Source organism: Coffea eugenioides, chromosome 1, assembly GCF_003713205.1.
Source record: "Coffea eugenioides isolate CCC68of chromosome 1, Ceug_1.0, whole genome shotgun sequence".
In the NCBI taxonomy this organism is placed as follows: domain Eukaryota; kingdom Viridiplantae; phylum Streptophyta; class Magnoliopsida; order Gentianales; family Rubiaceae; genus Coffea; species Coffea eugenioides.
In genome coordinates, this window is record NC_040035.1 from 42821310 (window position 1) to 42835456 (window position 14147).

At 36.5% G+C, this 14147-nt stretch overlaps 2 protein-coding genes across 3 annotated transcripts; one reads left to right on the forward strand and one right to left on the reverse strand.

The window, feature by feature from the left end:
- The first annotated feature begins 747 nt into the window (after nucleotides 1–747).
- LOC113761286 (magnesium transporter MRS2-11, chloroplastic) lies at nucleotides 748–10058 on the forward strand. 2 transcript variants are annotated; one of them, XM_027304206.1, is made up of 14 exons: nucleotides 749–1228; nucleotides 2028–2100; nucleotides 2487–2557; nucleotides 2868–2953; nucleotides 3103–3193; nucleotides 3797–3865; nucleotides 4238–4318; nucleotides 4419–4584; nucleotides 4705–4750; nucleotides 5873–5953; nucleotides 6965–7047; nucleotides 8970–9013; nucleotides 9121–9224; nucleotides 9573–10058. In XM_027304206.1, the coding sequence occupies exons 1-13, from the start codon at nucleotides 848–850 to the stop codon at nucleotides 9214–9216; spliced, it is 1368 nt and encodes a 455-aa protein (XP_027160007.1). In that variant the 5' UTR covers nucleotides 749–847; the 3' UTR covers nucleotides 9217–9224; nucleotides 9573–10058. The 2 variants fall into 2 exon arrangements, with proteins under 2 accessions (XP_027160017.1, XP_027160007.1); XM_027304216.1 differs by lacking the exon at nucleotides 3797–3865 and having other exon boundaries at nucleotides 748–1228.
- Nucleotides 10059–10759: 701 nt separating this feature from the next.
- Nucleotides 10760–13825, reverse strand: LOC113782866 (SRSF protein kinase 2-like). Its single transcript, XM_027328809.1, has 4 exons — nucleotides 13411–13825; nucleotides 11890–12864; nucleotides 11463–11510; nucleotides 10760–11299 (listed from the first exon to the last, which is right to left on the reverse strand). The coding sequence occupies exons 1-4, from the start codon at nucleotides 13636–13638 to the stop codon at nucleotides 10883–10885; spliced, it is 1668 nt and encodes a 555-aa protein (XP_027184610.1). The 5' UTR covers nucleotides 13639–13825; the 3' UTR covers nucleotides 10760–10882.
- Nucleotides 13826–14147: the final 322 nt, after the last annotated feature.

Here is a 14147-nt window from a genome sequence, read left to right on the forward strand (position 1 = left end):
TAATCCTTCAATTTTTTTATGTGCTCTACTATGTTTTTATCTTTTCAAGAAGTTTTACTTTTATGGTTCTAGAATATATTAGTGTGAAAGGACTTTTAACTATGATTTTGTTTTGGGAAGAGGGGATGGACTAGGTGATTTGGGGTTCGAGAAGAGGTTCCAAATTCGAACCCTCTCACTTACACAAAAAATTATGATTTTATTCCTATTTATATGATTTTATGGTTTTGTTCCTACTTATATGGTGGAAAAGAATTATTGAATTTATGAATATGAATAAGGTCACTCTCAAATTGTTCTCAGTTGATTGATTGTTGGTATTATATTCTAAATTTTGAAAAAAATCAATTTTATGATGTTTTCTTTTTACTTTTGTATTAAAATTTTTTATTAATAATTTAGAATTTATGAAAGTAACTTTGGATTTTTCTAATAAGTGTCCAAGGCTTCTGAAATTATTTTCCTTCAAAACGAAAAAGCATATTCGAGTTCAGCAATTTAGGTAAAGGCGCGGTTGGGGAAGATCGAAAGAATTAAAAAAAAAAAAAATTCTGGGGTGAAAAAGCACAAACTTCACTTCTCAGAGAATGAAAAGCTGAGTAATTGCCACGCCAGATATAAAAATTGAAGTATTTCTGATTTTTATTTCACAGATTATTCACCACCACCAACTTCTTAGTTCCTTGTCTCCCTCAGAAACCACACACAGACAGCACCCACACTGCGTGATCTATTTACGTATACCTCTACACAGAGAGATGATTGACGACGACACCTCACCATATTATCTCAAAAGACACACTCACACACTGATAAAACCTCCTCACATGATCGCTACCAATTCGCTATGGCTTCTTTACAGTTCCTCCAATTACCAGCTCACTCCTCCCAATTTAACGATCTCCTCACCGGATATTCACTTCTCCGATCGCGTCTGGAGGCATCCGATTCGAAAAATGCGTTGCTAGTTTTGCGGAGTTCGCTAAGGTTGCGTAGAAGCTACGGTGAAGCTCTCCGGCCAGTGCCGGTGAGAGTTAAGTGTTTTTCGAATTCCACGGAGGAAAAAGAGGCTGAGGTTGTCAGTAACGAAGGTAATGATGAGAATAATGTCGGGAACCAACTGGATTTGGCAAGGCAGGATTTGCCGAATGGTTCCGCCAATTCGCAGAGGATTGTTACATCCACAGGGGATTCACTCTCCCTTGGGATCCGCGAACCTGTTTATGAGGTGATCATGCCATTTTTACTTGGTTCCTAAAAGTTTTGAGTGTGATTTCGTGATTTTTGGAATTAATCCTGAGTTTATAATTTGTGAAATTGAGCTAGTTGGTAAGCAATTAAGATGAGATTATTGAAGCAATTGATATTTGTGTTGCTGTGGAAATCAGAATTTGTGAAATAGCTTGCAAAATAATCTCAGAAAAGGAAAACTTTGTTACTCGGCTACTGATGCAGAGCTAGTATTAATTGTGAAATTTGTATGTTCAAAATGAAGCTAAAGAATCGAGGTAGTATGGTAGCTAACAAGCAGAATTTGTATATTGTGAGCGAATGGCCCTTCACATGTTAGGGATGCAGAAGTATAGGCTCAACCAGTAAAAATGAAATTTATAGTAAGACAATACTTTGGACGGAGAGATTATGTCAGAAGGTTGCACTTGTAACTGTCAGAAAAGAGGTTCTAATGTTCGAAAAATTCTAAGAGGCTATAGGATTTTCAACCAAGAAACCGTTTTTGGAGTGAACATAGAAAGGAAGTTTTTCGACTTAGTTACTGATACGGTGCTACTATGAGTTCTGGAATTTATTCATTTTACTTGAAAATAAATGAAATTTTGAGAAAAGTGAAGGAACTATTCTTGATATGTGGAGATGAGGAACTATGGGCTTATCCACTTATAATGAAGTTTCTAATTTGTATCAGCAACTTGTGTGAATGCTCTTTTGATTTGATTCCTTTTGTTTTCTTCTGGGATATACAATCAGGAGGATTATGTCTTACATGCTAATGGATTTTCCTCCAATAGGTGGTGGAAGTGAAGTTAAATGGGATGGTATCTACACGGAAAATAAACAGACGGCACTTGCTGAAGTCAAGTGGTGAGCAGGAATCTTCTTGAAATTGTTTATTTTCTTTGAAACAAAGTTGAGTTTTCTTATTTCGGAGGTAAAGATCTGTATAGAGTTCAGAATTTGATGCAAGATAGATATATTGTGAGCTGGAGCTTAGATTTTAGAATTTTTTTCTTTTAGGAATATTTGGTATTTTGTATGCCAAATATTTTGTATGCCATTCCATATGGATATTCATGGATGACTTTGTATTTAATCTTGAGGCTTTCGCATAAACTGTTTCATTTGGTGTCTCTCTCTCTCTCTCTCTCTATATCTATATATATATATATATATATATATATATCTATCTATTTCTCCCTCTCTCTTGAAATAGATTTCATTTTAATCTCTTGATATGTACTCACTTCCAGGTCTTCGTCCTCGGGATGTTAGAAGTGTCGACCCATCATTGTGGTTGACAAACACAATGCCTTCTTTGTTGGTAGGCATCAAATCTCACCCTTTCTTGCCTGTGACTGTTCCTCTTTTAGTTGCAAAATTAGTTGCAGCATTGCAATGTTTATACTTTCTCTTGTGCCCTACCTAAGTCCATACTGGATGATATATGCATATATGTTTACACACACACACACACGTCTTTCTGGAACTACTTAAAACAGGATGGGGATTGATATAGTTGATTAGGGTCTTCTCTCACCAAAACTTGATGCTGAAATGTGGAATTTCAGATTGTTTTGCTTAAATTCTGTCTGATTCTGATCTCCATTGACCTCTGCAAATCTCTATTCTAGGTTCGCGAGCATGCAATTCTCTTGAACTTGGGCTCCTTACGGGCAATAGTGATGCAAGAAAGTGTTTTAATTTTTAACTATAACCGGTAAACACCTGATTACTTAGATGATGCTACTTAAGTAGACATTTATTATTGCTTTTTTGTACTGTTATTTTAGTTAATTAAATAGTTAAGGTTATGATTGACGAGAACAGATTAATTATTATAACCCTTGCTCTCCTTATCTTTTGCAGTAAAGGAGGAAAAGCTTTCATTGATGCATTATTGCCTCGCTTAAACCCTAAAAACATGAGTGGAGGACCATCAATGCCATTTGTGCTTGAGGTAGTCTGTTACCATTAGCCTATGATTTGATTGTGAAACTTCAATTGCATGGTCATTAATCCACAAACTTCTTATTTCTCGTAGGAATTAACTGTCTCTGGTTTCAAAGTATTAACCAGGTTAATGCCATTTAATGTCAGAAATAATCCAAAATCATTCTCTCTTGCTGTTATGCAATTGGCCATGACAAGTGACTTTTAGATTGCAAATTCAGATGCAATAGCTATCAGGATTAGTAAGTCTCTCAGGGGGCCAATCTGTGATTAAAAACTGTGGAAAATTGAGGCAAATTAGAATGACATCCAAAGTTGTTTTTGTTGCCCAAGTACCAATATCTTGTAATTGCCAATTTATTTTGTATTGCTCAAAATGATCCTTCGGACAGCATCTCTTCATATTCATATGTGTTCTAGTTGTGAATTGCTTCTTTTGTTAAATATCCTTGCCAAAAGCTTTATGGTCTTTTGTAGCATTTTTTATCTTCATCTACTTTCCCATGCTTATTCTTTTATCTAAACATGTTAAAGCTGAATCCTATCCTGTCCTTATTTTTAAATTACATTTCTGAGGTTTCCCAAAATCTTCATAAGCAAATAATTTCAGGTGGTTGAAGCAGCCTTGCATTCTCGAATACAGCGATTGGAGCATAGACTAATGGATTTAGAACCACGTGTGAGTATGGAGACACTGTGAGTACATTGATTTATTTGCATTTTGAACAATTTGATGATAGATTGACTATGGAATGGAAGAATTGGGATTTATGGTAAAATTGGTCACTAGAACAGACCCTAGTCTTCTGGTACCACTCCAGCATTATGCTTTTGTGGACCACAAGTTTACTTAAACATTGGAGACATTTATCATGTATATATTGGTTTTGGCATAATATTGAAAGAAGTAGAGAGTTGTCCTTGTTTCAATTAGATTAATTATCTTTGAAAACCATGGTCTTGCGCATCATGCTTTCCACTGTGCGATATGAATTCTGATCCTTGTGTCTTACTTTACTGGCTCACAAACATATGCTGCCACTTCCTGTAGGTCCAATCTTTACTGGAGGTTTTGCCAAACCGATTAACTGCTGATATGTTGGAGCAACTTCGTATTAGCAAGCATACATTGGTATACAGTTAGTTTATGCCTTTGCTCAAGATATATTAAGATGTTTTCTGAGAAGTGATTTTCTGAAATAATTTAGTTGATGTGACTCTTTTCATGAAAGGTTGAACTGGGTTCAAGGGCTGGGGCTCTCAAGCAAATGCTTCTTGATATTCTTGAGGATACTCCAGAAATAAGACGTATATGCATCATGGGAAGAAATTGCACCCTTAACAAAGAAAATAGTGAAATGGAATGTTCTGTTCCTCTGGAGAAACAGATCGCTGAAGGTGAGGAACATATTGATTTGTCTATGGTGCTTCCATGTTCAGGATGACATACTTTTGGCAAGACGAAATGGGCTATTTGATCTTATCATCTGCTATTTCTTGCTTGTTTCTCGTTTGCAGAGGAGGAGGAAGAAATTGAGATGCTTTTGGAAAACTATCTGCAACGGTCAGTTCTCATGCTCATTTTTCTCCATGTCAAGCGCTGAAATCTAATTTTTCCATTCACTCATATCAAACACAAGCAGAGCCAGAGATGCTCCCTTCAGACCACTTTGAGTCCTGATATTACGGAAACATTGTCATGGATGTTTTCATAAGGCTAAAACCAAATTGCAAGATGTCTTGTAGATAATATGAGGATTTGTATTCCTATCAATCTGTAATTTATTGGGGATTTGTAATAGCTTGCAATTTTCACTGATATTTGAATTTCACCCGAAGGAGAGGTTGTGAACTAGAATTTCCTAGTATGTCAGCATTTAGGCACAATTAATTTTGCGAACCTCACCTCTTAACCATTGCATTAGTGACTTTTGCGCAAGTGGAAAGATAGTTAGCAGGCCATTGGCTGTGGGTAGATATTGATTTGGGAAGATGCATGAGATTATACTATAGGGTATGCTTGTCTCTATTGATTTCTTCTAGGAGTGTATTTTGTGCATGGAAATTTATCCTGTTAACTGTTCCTGCTTGAAACTGGTTTGGTGTGTCCTGAACTTTCACAGCATTTGAATGAAGAAGTTGAAAATACCTGGTCAATTAAGTCAAAAGAGGTGCACCAGGGAAAAGTGATCCCAGTTGTTGCTTTGTTTCAAGGTTCATTATCAGTACAAGAAAAGCCTTCTTTTATGATCTGAACATTATAAGCCGGCTATAATGTAGTCCTGAAAATTGATCCTGTAGTGGTTTCATTCTTTGAATATTTGTTCAAGATAATAGCAGCTGATGAAGTACTGCAGTCTCTCTCCATGGTGGTGTTTTCTACTATGTTGATTGGTGTCAAGAAGATTCTTTATAAATATCTTGCCATATGTGTTAATTCATCATGTATTTCTGGAGTTCCTTACTTTCTTCCACTTTATGTTTGTCAATTTTCTCTGCCTCCCTAGAAAAGGCTATTAAAAGATGCCCACTGACCTGCATTTGCTGCAGCAAAAATTATCGATGCATATTTTCTTTTTCTTTTTTTTTTTTTACAAATGCATTTATTAGGAGTTGTCTTGTTCCTTTTTTTTTCCTTTTTTGGATTTTGGGATATGTTAATCTTAATTACTTCTTTCTACTGTAGATGTGAATCTTGTGATGGTCAAGCCGAGAGGCTTCTTGACTCTGCAAAAGAAATGGAAGACTCAATTGCTGTTAACCTAAGGTTAGTGTATTTCTCCAGTGTTCCTTAGTTTCATTTGTTTCGGGATAAATATTCAAAGAATTAGATCTTTCACTTTGTAGAGACTCCAATAAAAATAAAAGGATGAATGAGACCTGAAAGAGAAGATGTCAGGATGCAAATTAAGGATGAAGGCTTGAAAGTGATTAAAACTAATAACTGCGGTTTTGCAAGCAATATATTCTGCAAATTACTAAACATGACCAGCAAAGAAGCACTGTTCATGCTGGTGAAACAACATGGGAATCCAGCAGCTTGTGTATTGTAAACTGCTTACCTGCAAATAATAGTAATTAGTGGCTTGCATATTGCTGCATGCTGTGAAGTTTGAGCTGAGTTTACTTAGTTGAAGTCATCTTCAACTATTGCAAGTTTTGCAACTGAAGTAGCTTGTACGCATAAATTTTGTGTGCTGCTGGTGTTACTAGGATGCTCTAACAATAAATACAGTGAAATCTAATTGTCGTATGAAAGAACTTAACACTGAAATTACAAGTTGTATAGAGCAGACGTTGGCTACTGGGAGCAGTCGCTAGTGCCTTAAATCTGTAAATATTGATGCACAACTAATTTGGTAGAGTTTTCATACTTAAACTTTGAAGTAAATCAAAATGATAAAAATAGTAACAAGAGATTACTTGAAAATGATGTCAGATCTCATTCTTGGTGATGCGGTCTTAACCAAGTACAAGCAAAAGCATAGATGCAGTGCATAATTGCAATAATATTTTCAGAGACACAAAAATGCAGACAATAAGGATAAAACAATGGGCATAGGGAACCATTAGTCTTGTACGTGTGTTACCATCCCCAGAATAGTAAAATGCATAGGTAATTATGGTTTATCTGTCAATGTTATGGATGCAAGGCACAAAAGGCAATAAAGATAGTAGCATAATCTTTTATCTTTAAGTGATAGTACTCTTCATTGAAGCTAGGAATTTCGCCAGTTGTCAATGGTTTTATTGGTATAATGTCTCTTTTCTTATTTAGCTCCCGGAGGCTTGAGGTGAGCAGAGTCGAGCTTCTTCTTCAGGTTGGCGCATTCTGTGTTGCAGTTGGTGCTCTAGTTGCTGGTATTTAGTCCTTAACTATGTTTGCTTTTATTTGGACAATCTGTATGTTCTTTACTTGCACTGTTTTCTTCTCAATCATCGAGTGTTAGAGATCAATTTAAAGTTCTTCCCATTTACATCACATTAGATTAGGTATTATCAGTTGATCATTTTTGTCCAAATGAAGTGATGTGTTTCCCCAAATTGTGAGCGAAATCTAGGAGATCCTATGCATATGTATGTCTCACATGCATCTACTTTTTCTGAAAATGAAATATTTGAAAGATATCTCAAAGTGGTAATCTGCATATGAATCACAAAATGTAGAGCATAGGTATATTGTCCATATAAAAGTACGTATGAGAAAGACACCTTCTTTCTTGATCTGAAATATGAAGTGCAATTAGTGTAAAGTTGTTGCATCTGGTCTTGAGTGATACAACTTAAGATGTGCTTGAAATTTTTTTAGCTTGACTCTCACACATGTGAACACCCAGCTAGAGACATGTTAAACAGGGGCTCTAAAGAGGGAGGGATACAGTATATACATTGTTTCTTGTTTTTTTAAAATAATTATTTTTATCAGAGTCAAGACATGATAATTGCTATTAAGGCATTACAAATCCTTGTCTTTCATTATCATGCATTCGCTTTTCAAGAGCCTGTTCTGGAATAGCACATTTGGTTTTTTCACTTTTCAGTCTTGTAGGACATAAGCATATCTTTCTAGTTTTGATTTTGTTAATTATTAGATTCCTACTTGACATCTAAGCTTCTGATTAGCACTTTCAGGTAGCTTATGTTGATATAAAATTGGTTGAAACTGTGAAAGCCAAAAGCAAGGAGAAATTAGGTTCTAGTTCTGATGTCAGATATATTAGCTAATTATGTTTCTAATAGTGGCTAAAACCTTCACAGGCTTAAACTAGGTTTCTTTTTCTTTTTTTTTTTTGGCAGTGGGTTTTCTGTGGGTTGGTTTTTTGTTTTTTTGTTGTTGTTGGGGGGGGGGGGGGGTTGCAAATGGGAAGATCCATGATCCATGCTGCCTGACTCACCTAAAAATTTTATTAAAACAAACTTGGACCATTTTCATTTTATATTAGCTCTTACTGTTGTCTAGTGCACGATTTAGTTCGTTCGTTTACTAAACCGGCTTTTGGCAGTATCCATTTGAGCACTTTTAGAAGAGAGTAATCACATGTGCAAGGATTGTTGGGTAAGCATACATGGTAGAAAGTTGGATTCAGGAGATTCAAGTGTTGTACCATGTTGTGGAAACTCTTATCATAGGTGCATTGGTGCTGTGTGTGCACTTTGCATGAAGGAAGATTTCAGAGAAGCCAAAGTGTTTATTGCCATGACTCTGTCAAATTGAGTTTTATAAGCTATAAGAGCTTGATTTCCCTGCTAGAAATATTTGGATGCCACGGATACATATGGGTTAAGATTATGATTTTAACATCCTACTTTGCATTGATAATATTCTGACTGGAGGGTGGGTTTTTTTTGGTTTCTTTTTTTCTTTTTCTTTTGTTGGGGGGAGGGGATGGGGAGGCTGATAATCTCAGTTTTATGCAAGGAACTTGCATCCATCCAGACTAAAAGATAAGAGTACTGTTTATGCTGTTACCCTTTCTTCACAAAGGATTTCCGAATCATTTAGTAGTCTATATACACCTCCAACGCATTACAGATAAGCTTTCTGCAGACTGAGTAAGAATTAATAGAAAATTATTGGAGTGAATTTACTGCATATTGAGAACAGAAGTGTTCTTATGACTAAAATTGCAAATATGAATTTTTGAGTTTCCAATTTATTGGTGTGTCATTAGTGAATTTTAAAAACTCAATCTGAGGTCACCCTTGTGCCTTAGTTCTTTCATTTTCTTCAGAATGAAGACTATTTCCAGCATGAGCTGCTCATTTGCTCATGTTTTTTACAGGTATATTTGGCATGAACTTGAAATCGTATCTTGAAGAGCATGTGGTATAGCTTCTTTGTCCACTATGTACTAGCTTCCGTCTTTGTATCTGTATTGATATACTGTCATTCACAACTTATTCTGTATGTTCATCTTCTTTCGAATCGTGCAGTTTGCATTTTGGCTAACAACAGCTGGGATCATATTTGGCGCTGTTTTGGGCTTTTTCCTCACGTATTGGTATCTAAGGGCAAGGAAAATCCTGTAGACATTAAAGTAAGTTTAACTCTCTTCCCTTGCTGGTGATGAAGTTTCTATAACTGTATTGTTTCTCAGATCATGTTTTCAGTAAGTTGATAAAACAAAAATGAATTCATCAGGAAAGCAAAAGGCCCCAAAGGCAGAGAAAAATCTCTCTTTACTGGTTTTCAAAGTTACTATAGTAGTCGTTTTTAGGATAATGGTTTCTGTAAAGTAAAAACTAGTCATGGCAGGCCTTTGGCTTCGTATTGCCGATGCTTTGCGAAAGCCTAAACTGTCTCAAGTGAAATTTATTGCTTCCTGTTATCTAGGGTGCTTCAAGACAATTTATCACCTGCTACCTAATGAAAATGAGATCCACAGGTTTTTCTTATGTCAAGCAATCGAGTATGAAAGTCAACTCTGAAAGATAAAATGCTTTGTGCTACTACGATAAGTTATAAGACCACTGTGGAGATTGGTTTGTACTTGTGATGCATACAAAGTTGCAAACCAAGTGCGAAGTATGAGAGTGGACGAGAAGGCTGCATTGCAGTATAGCATTGTTCGACACTTCCAACTGTTTCCAGACAAATTGTCAAACTAATGGAGGTGGATTTCCATAAAGACTTGAAGTTAGGGTTATGGATGAAAAGAATTCAGCTTCAGCAATCATACTTGCAATAGTCATAGATTCTAGTAATATTTTGACAAAAACATTTGTACAGATAATTCGTTCATGGATCTGTCTTCCCTTCTAACGTAGCTGAATTATATTCTTTGTCGGGTTGGCTCCAATTAAGTTGCATTTGGAAAACTAATTATTAGGAAGGTTTGTTCGACATTATGGCTTAAACATGCTTTTTCTAATCACCTTTTTCTTATTTTTCTAACCACTACTTTTTATCTCATTTATATCATATCATAAAAAATGCTACATTGAATAGCATAAAATGGTTTTCAAAATAATCTTCAATTGCAATGACCAGATTTGTGTTTGTTTTCACGTAGAAAAACATTATTAATGTTTTTTACACTGACATTTTAACAACACATGTAATATTTAGTTTGAATGCGCTATCAATATGTTAAAGACTGATTCATATTTTTATCTTGTTCAATTTTTTTTGGAACTTTATTCAAGAGAATGCATAATGTAGTTCTATATAAAGTATTAGCACACAACAACAAATTGAAAACAAAAATCAGTAGAGCCCAACTTTATTGTTATCTAAGATTCGTTAGGCTACTTAACAAATGTCAATGTGAGCTCGTCAAAAATCACATTCAAAGCGGGATCTTCGTCCTCAAGCTCAAAGTATTCATTAAATTCTCCGGTGGTTTACAACCTTTCAGATTAATTGCGCACAGCCACAGAGAAAACCATGGTTCCCAATAGAGCAACAGATAGTGCCACAAGCAAAATTACCCTTATACTTTTGATACACAGAAACAATCACTAGCAATATAACCATCCCCAATAGAACAACGCGTTTATGTGCTGGCTCTATCAAAAAGAACTTGTACTAACTGATGGGCTGGATACTCGAATGCACAAAGAAATAAATTGCTATCCTCTAACAGCTTAAACTTTTTGATGATTAATGAGCAAACATTTTAATTTACTAAACTTTGTGAACCACAAAAGGGTCAACGGCAACATAAAACAAAGCAATACCAGAATAAATTAACTATCACTGTTTTGGTAGGTTTACATTTGATGGAGAATCTTTAACTTGCTTTGATTTACCATCAATGTTCATATTCCCAACTCTAACTTCCATCGCCTCCCTCTCATCCTTATCTCTCTTCTTTTCAGCACTGCCATTTTCAATTGCCTGCATTGGAGGATTACAAGAAGATGGCACAAGCCGCCTGGGGCCTGTACTGATCCATGAATGACTAAGACATTGTGCTGCAGTAGGTCTTTTCTCAGGCACAAAATCAAGTATCGGTATCAAGAAATCTGCCAGATCAGTTGCATCTTGCTCACTAAACTCGTATTTTTCCATTAGCACCTTGTTAAGGGGCCAGAATCTTAATCGACGAATATGCCTTAGATCTCCAAATCTGTTAAAGAATTCCCGTGAATAGCGGCCACCCAAAGCAATCTGCAAGATGCATCTAATGAGCTCAAAAATTGTAGCCTTAGGCAACTATACTAAATTTAAGTTCAAAAAGACATTTACAAAAGATTGTTCATTTAACATAATAACAGGCGGGGGTAATGTATTCTTTTCACATGCTTCAGCGCAGCATAAAAAATCCCCTCACCTTACGTGGCATCATCCCAAGAAGCTCCATCATCAAGGCCAAGTGATCCTGCAAAAATTAGATATACGTAAGGTTCTATGATAGACTAGACCACAATCACCAATATTGCATCTAATTGAATCCTTTGCCAGGATTAAAGGACTGGTTTCACTTAACAGATAGATAGCTGGAATTAAATAGGTACTTAAAAGAGGTAAAAATAGATCTTGAAATGCCAACAAAAACTTGAATGAGTCACAACTTGGCAAGGATATCAGTTTTAAAGGTCACAATCAAAGTACCTAAAAGATAATCAGATGCAGATGATAAAATTAAAGAACCAAAGGCAGAGAAAAACCATACATTTGGCAAGACGATCCCTGTTAATGTAGGGGTATTTACAGTTTTGGAATTGATGGATTATAATGCTCATTTTAGTAATACATACCTCATCCCTGTCATAGCTGTCGCCACTGTGAGGATCAAAGAGAACATCTCCAGTGGCCAGCTCAAAGCATATGCAAGCAAATGACCATAGATCAGCGGATGTTGAGTACTTAGATCCAAGAATGACCTCCGGACACCTGTACTGCCTCGTCTGAATATCACTTGTAAACTGTTTATATGTCCAACATGCATTTCCAAAATCTACTAATTTACACTTAAGATCAACCTCACCGAGCAGTTTCTGCCTAATAGAACGGCTACCTCTTTTACTCCCCTGATGTCCATCCTTTGTTCCTTCACCTAGTGGTGACTTATCTTTGGCAGCCGAAGAGTTGGATTGCTCTTCAGCAAAGTCCACATTGGTTTTCTCATCATGGCAAGATTCTTCAGCACTTGTTGCCTCATTATCTTGCTCAATGTCCTCTGCAGCTTCCTTCCCTGCACACCTTTGTGCAGCTCGTTTAGCTTTTCTACGAATTTTCTTTTTCTGATTCTTTGTTAGGTCACCGTTCAAAGTCTTGGCATCTTTAGAGGACCCAGCCTCAGTTAAAGCCCTACTCTTACTCAAAGGAAGAATGAGCGGTGCACCTGATTGCCTTGGATCTTTAGATGGATCAATCATTGACAATAGTAGTATATTTTCTGGCTTCAAATCTGTGTGTATTATAGAAAGCTGGCGATGCAGGTAGTCCAAACCGACCAAAACATGAAAGCAAATTTCTTTGACCATGTGAAGCGGGATCCCTCGGTAGTCGGAGTACTTAATAAGGGTCAGAAGATTGTCACCCAGATACTCAAAAACCATACATACATGCTGCCCATTAGGCCCTGAATGCTTAAAGTGATCCAATAACTTCACCACACACTTGTTATCCTCTGGGTCTCCCTCAGCAATCTGCTTCAATATTGTAATCTCATCCATTGCAGCTTCAGTGTAATGTTGTGCACTCTTCTGAACCTTTAAAGCAACATACCTCTAACCCCCAAAAGCAGCAACAGAAATATTATCACATTGTCAGTTACCGGCACAATACAACAAGTTCATGATATAGGCATCAATGGCCCAGAAAATCATGCATTTTCTAGTTACTCTGTCACTGTGCCTCCTAAATCTAACCACCACCACCCCCTCCCTGGCACCCTAACCCAGGCCAAAAAAAGAGAAAAGGAAAGAAAAAAGACCAAATGCAAGTAATTGCTAGAAACAGAAGAATAAAACGACCCGTAAGCTCAAGTTACAATTCAAACCAATGCGAATCAAAAGCTATCCCATTATATACTTCTCTTGCATCAAGAAAGCATTGCCACAACAAATTCAACTAAATCAGTCCAGATTTTAGGTCAGTTATACAGAAAAGAACCAGTAATTTCATAGATATGCTTAATTCCTAAACAACATAATCTCCTCACGTACGCATCCAAACACACACGCATCATTCTTTACACATGAATTAAATTAGCATCAGCAAAATGTGTAGACAAACATATGCATTTTTCTATAGAGATTGGGAAACAAAATTACAGATTTTTGAGAATCCCAAGCAAGCCAAACTGTGGAAAAATGGCCCCAACCAAGCTTGCTCTGCACCACATATCGACCGTGCTTGAAGGAATCGCCGATTCGGACAGCGTGGTAGCCTCCGCGCCTGTAATCCTCGGTCCCTTCATCCTCCGACGTGTAATCGTAATCGCTCGTCTCACTCCGATCGTCTCCATTCCTTTCCTCCCGGACGTTAGCCACCTCCGCCATCACCAAATCACCGGCTATCGAAGCCCCGGAAAATGATTTAACCCGCCGCAATCCAAATCTACGGTCGAATCTGAAACCCCAGCTCGCTCGCTCGCTCTTGGAATCTCTAGATACTTCTTACTATGTGTGCGTGTGTATGTGGGAAAGGGGGAGACAACAGGGAAAATTTAGGGTTTCTACTGTTCTTTTTTTTTTTATATTTAGCGATATTATTTATTTTTAGTTCAAGTGGGAGAGAGGAGGGAGGTGTGTGAGTGCGTGTTTTTTTTTTTCACTACAGCATTAAATTGTTTTTTATTTTAGTTTTAGTAAATTAGTTTTGCTTATTTTCCTTTTTTTATTTTTCTTATTGAATTTGTTTTGGATTGAAATGATTTCAAATAAAATAATTTACTTCATAAATTTCAATTATCTTTTTATCTTTTCAATCACTTTTTTATTTCACATGCATCACATTATAAAATATACTACAGTAATTATCTCAAATAAACTCCTATCCAAACAAACCC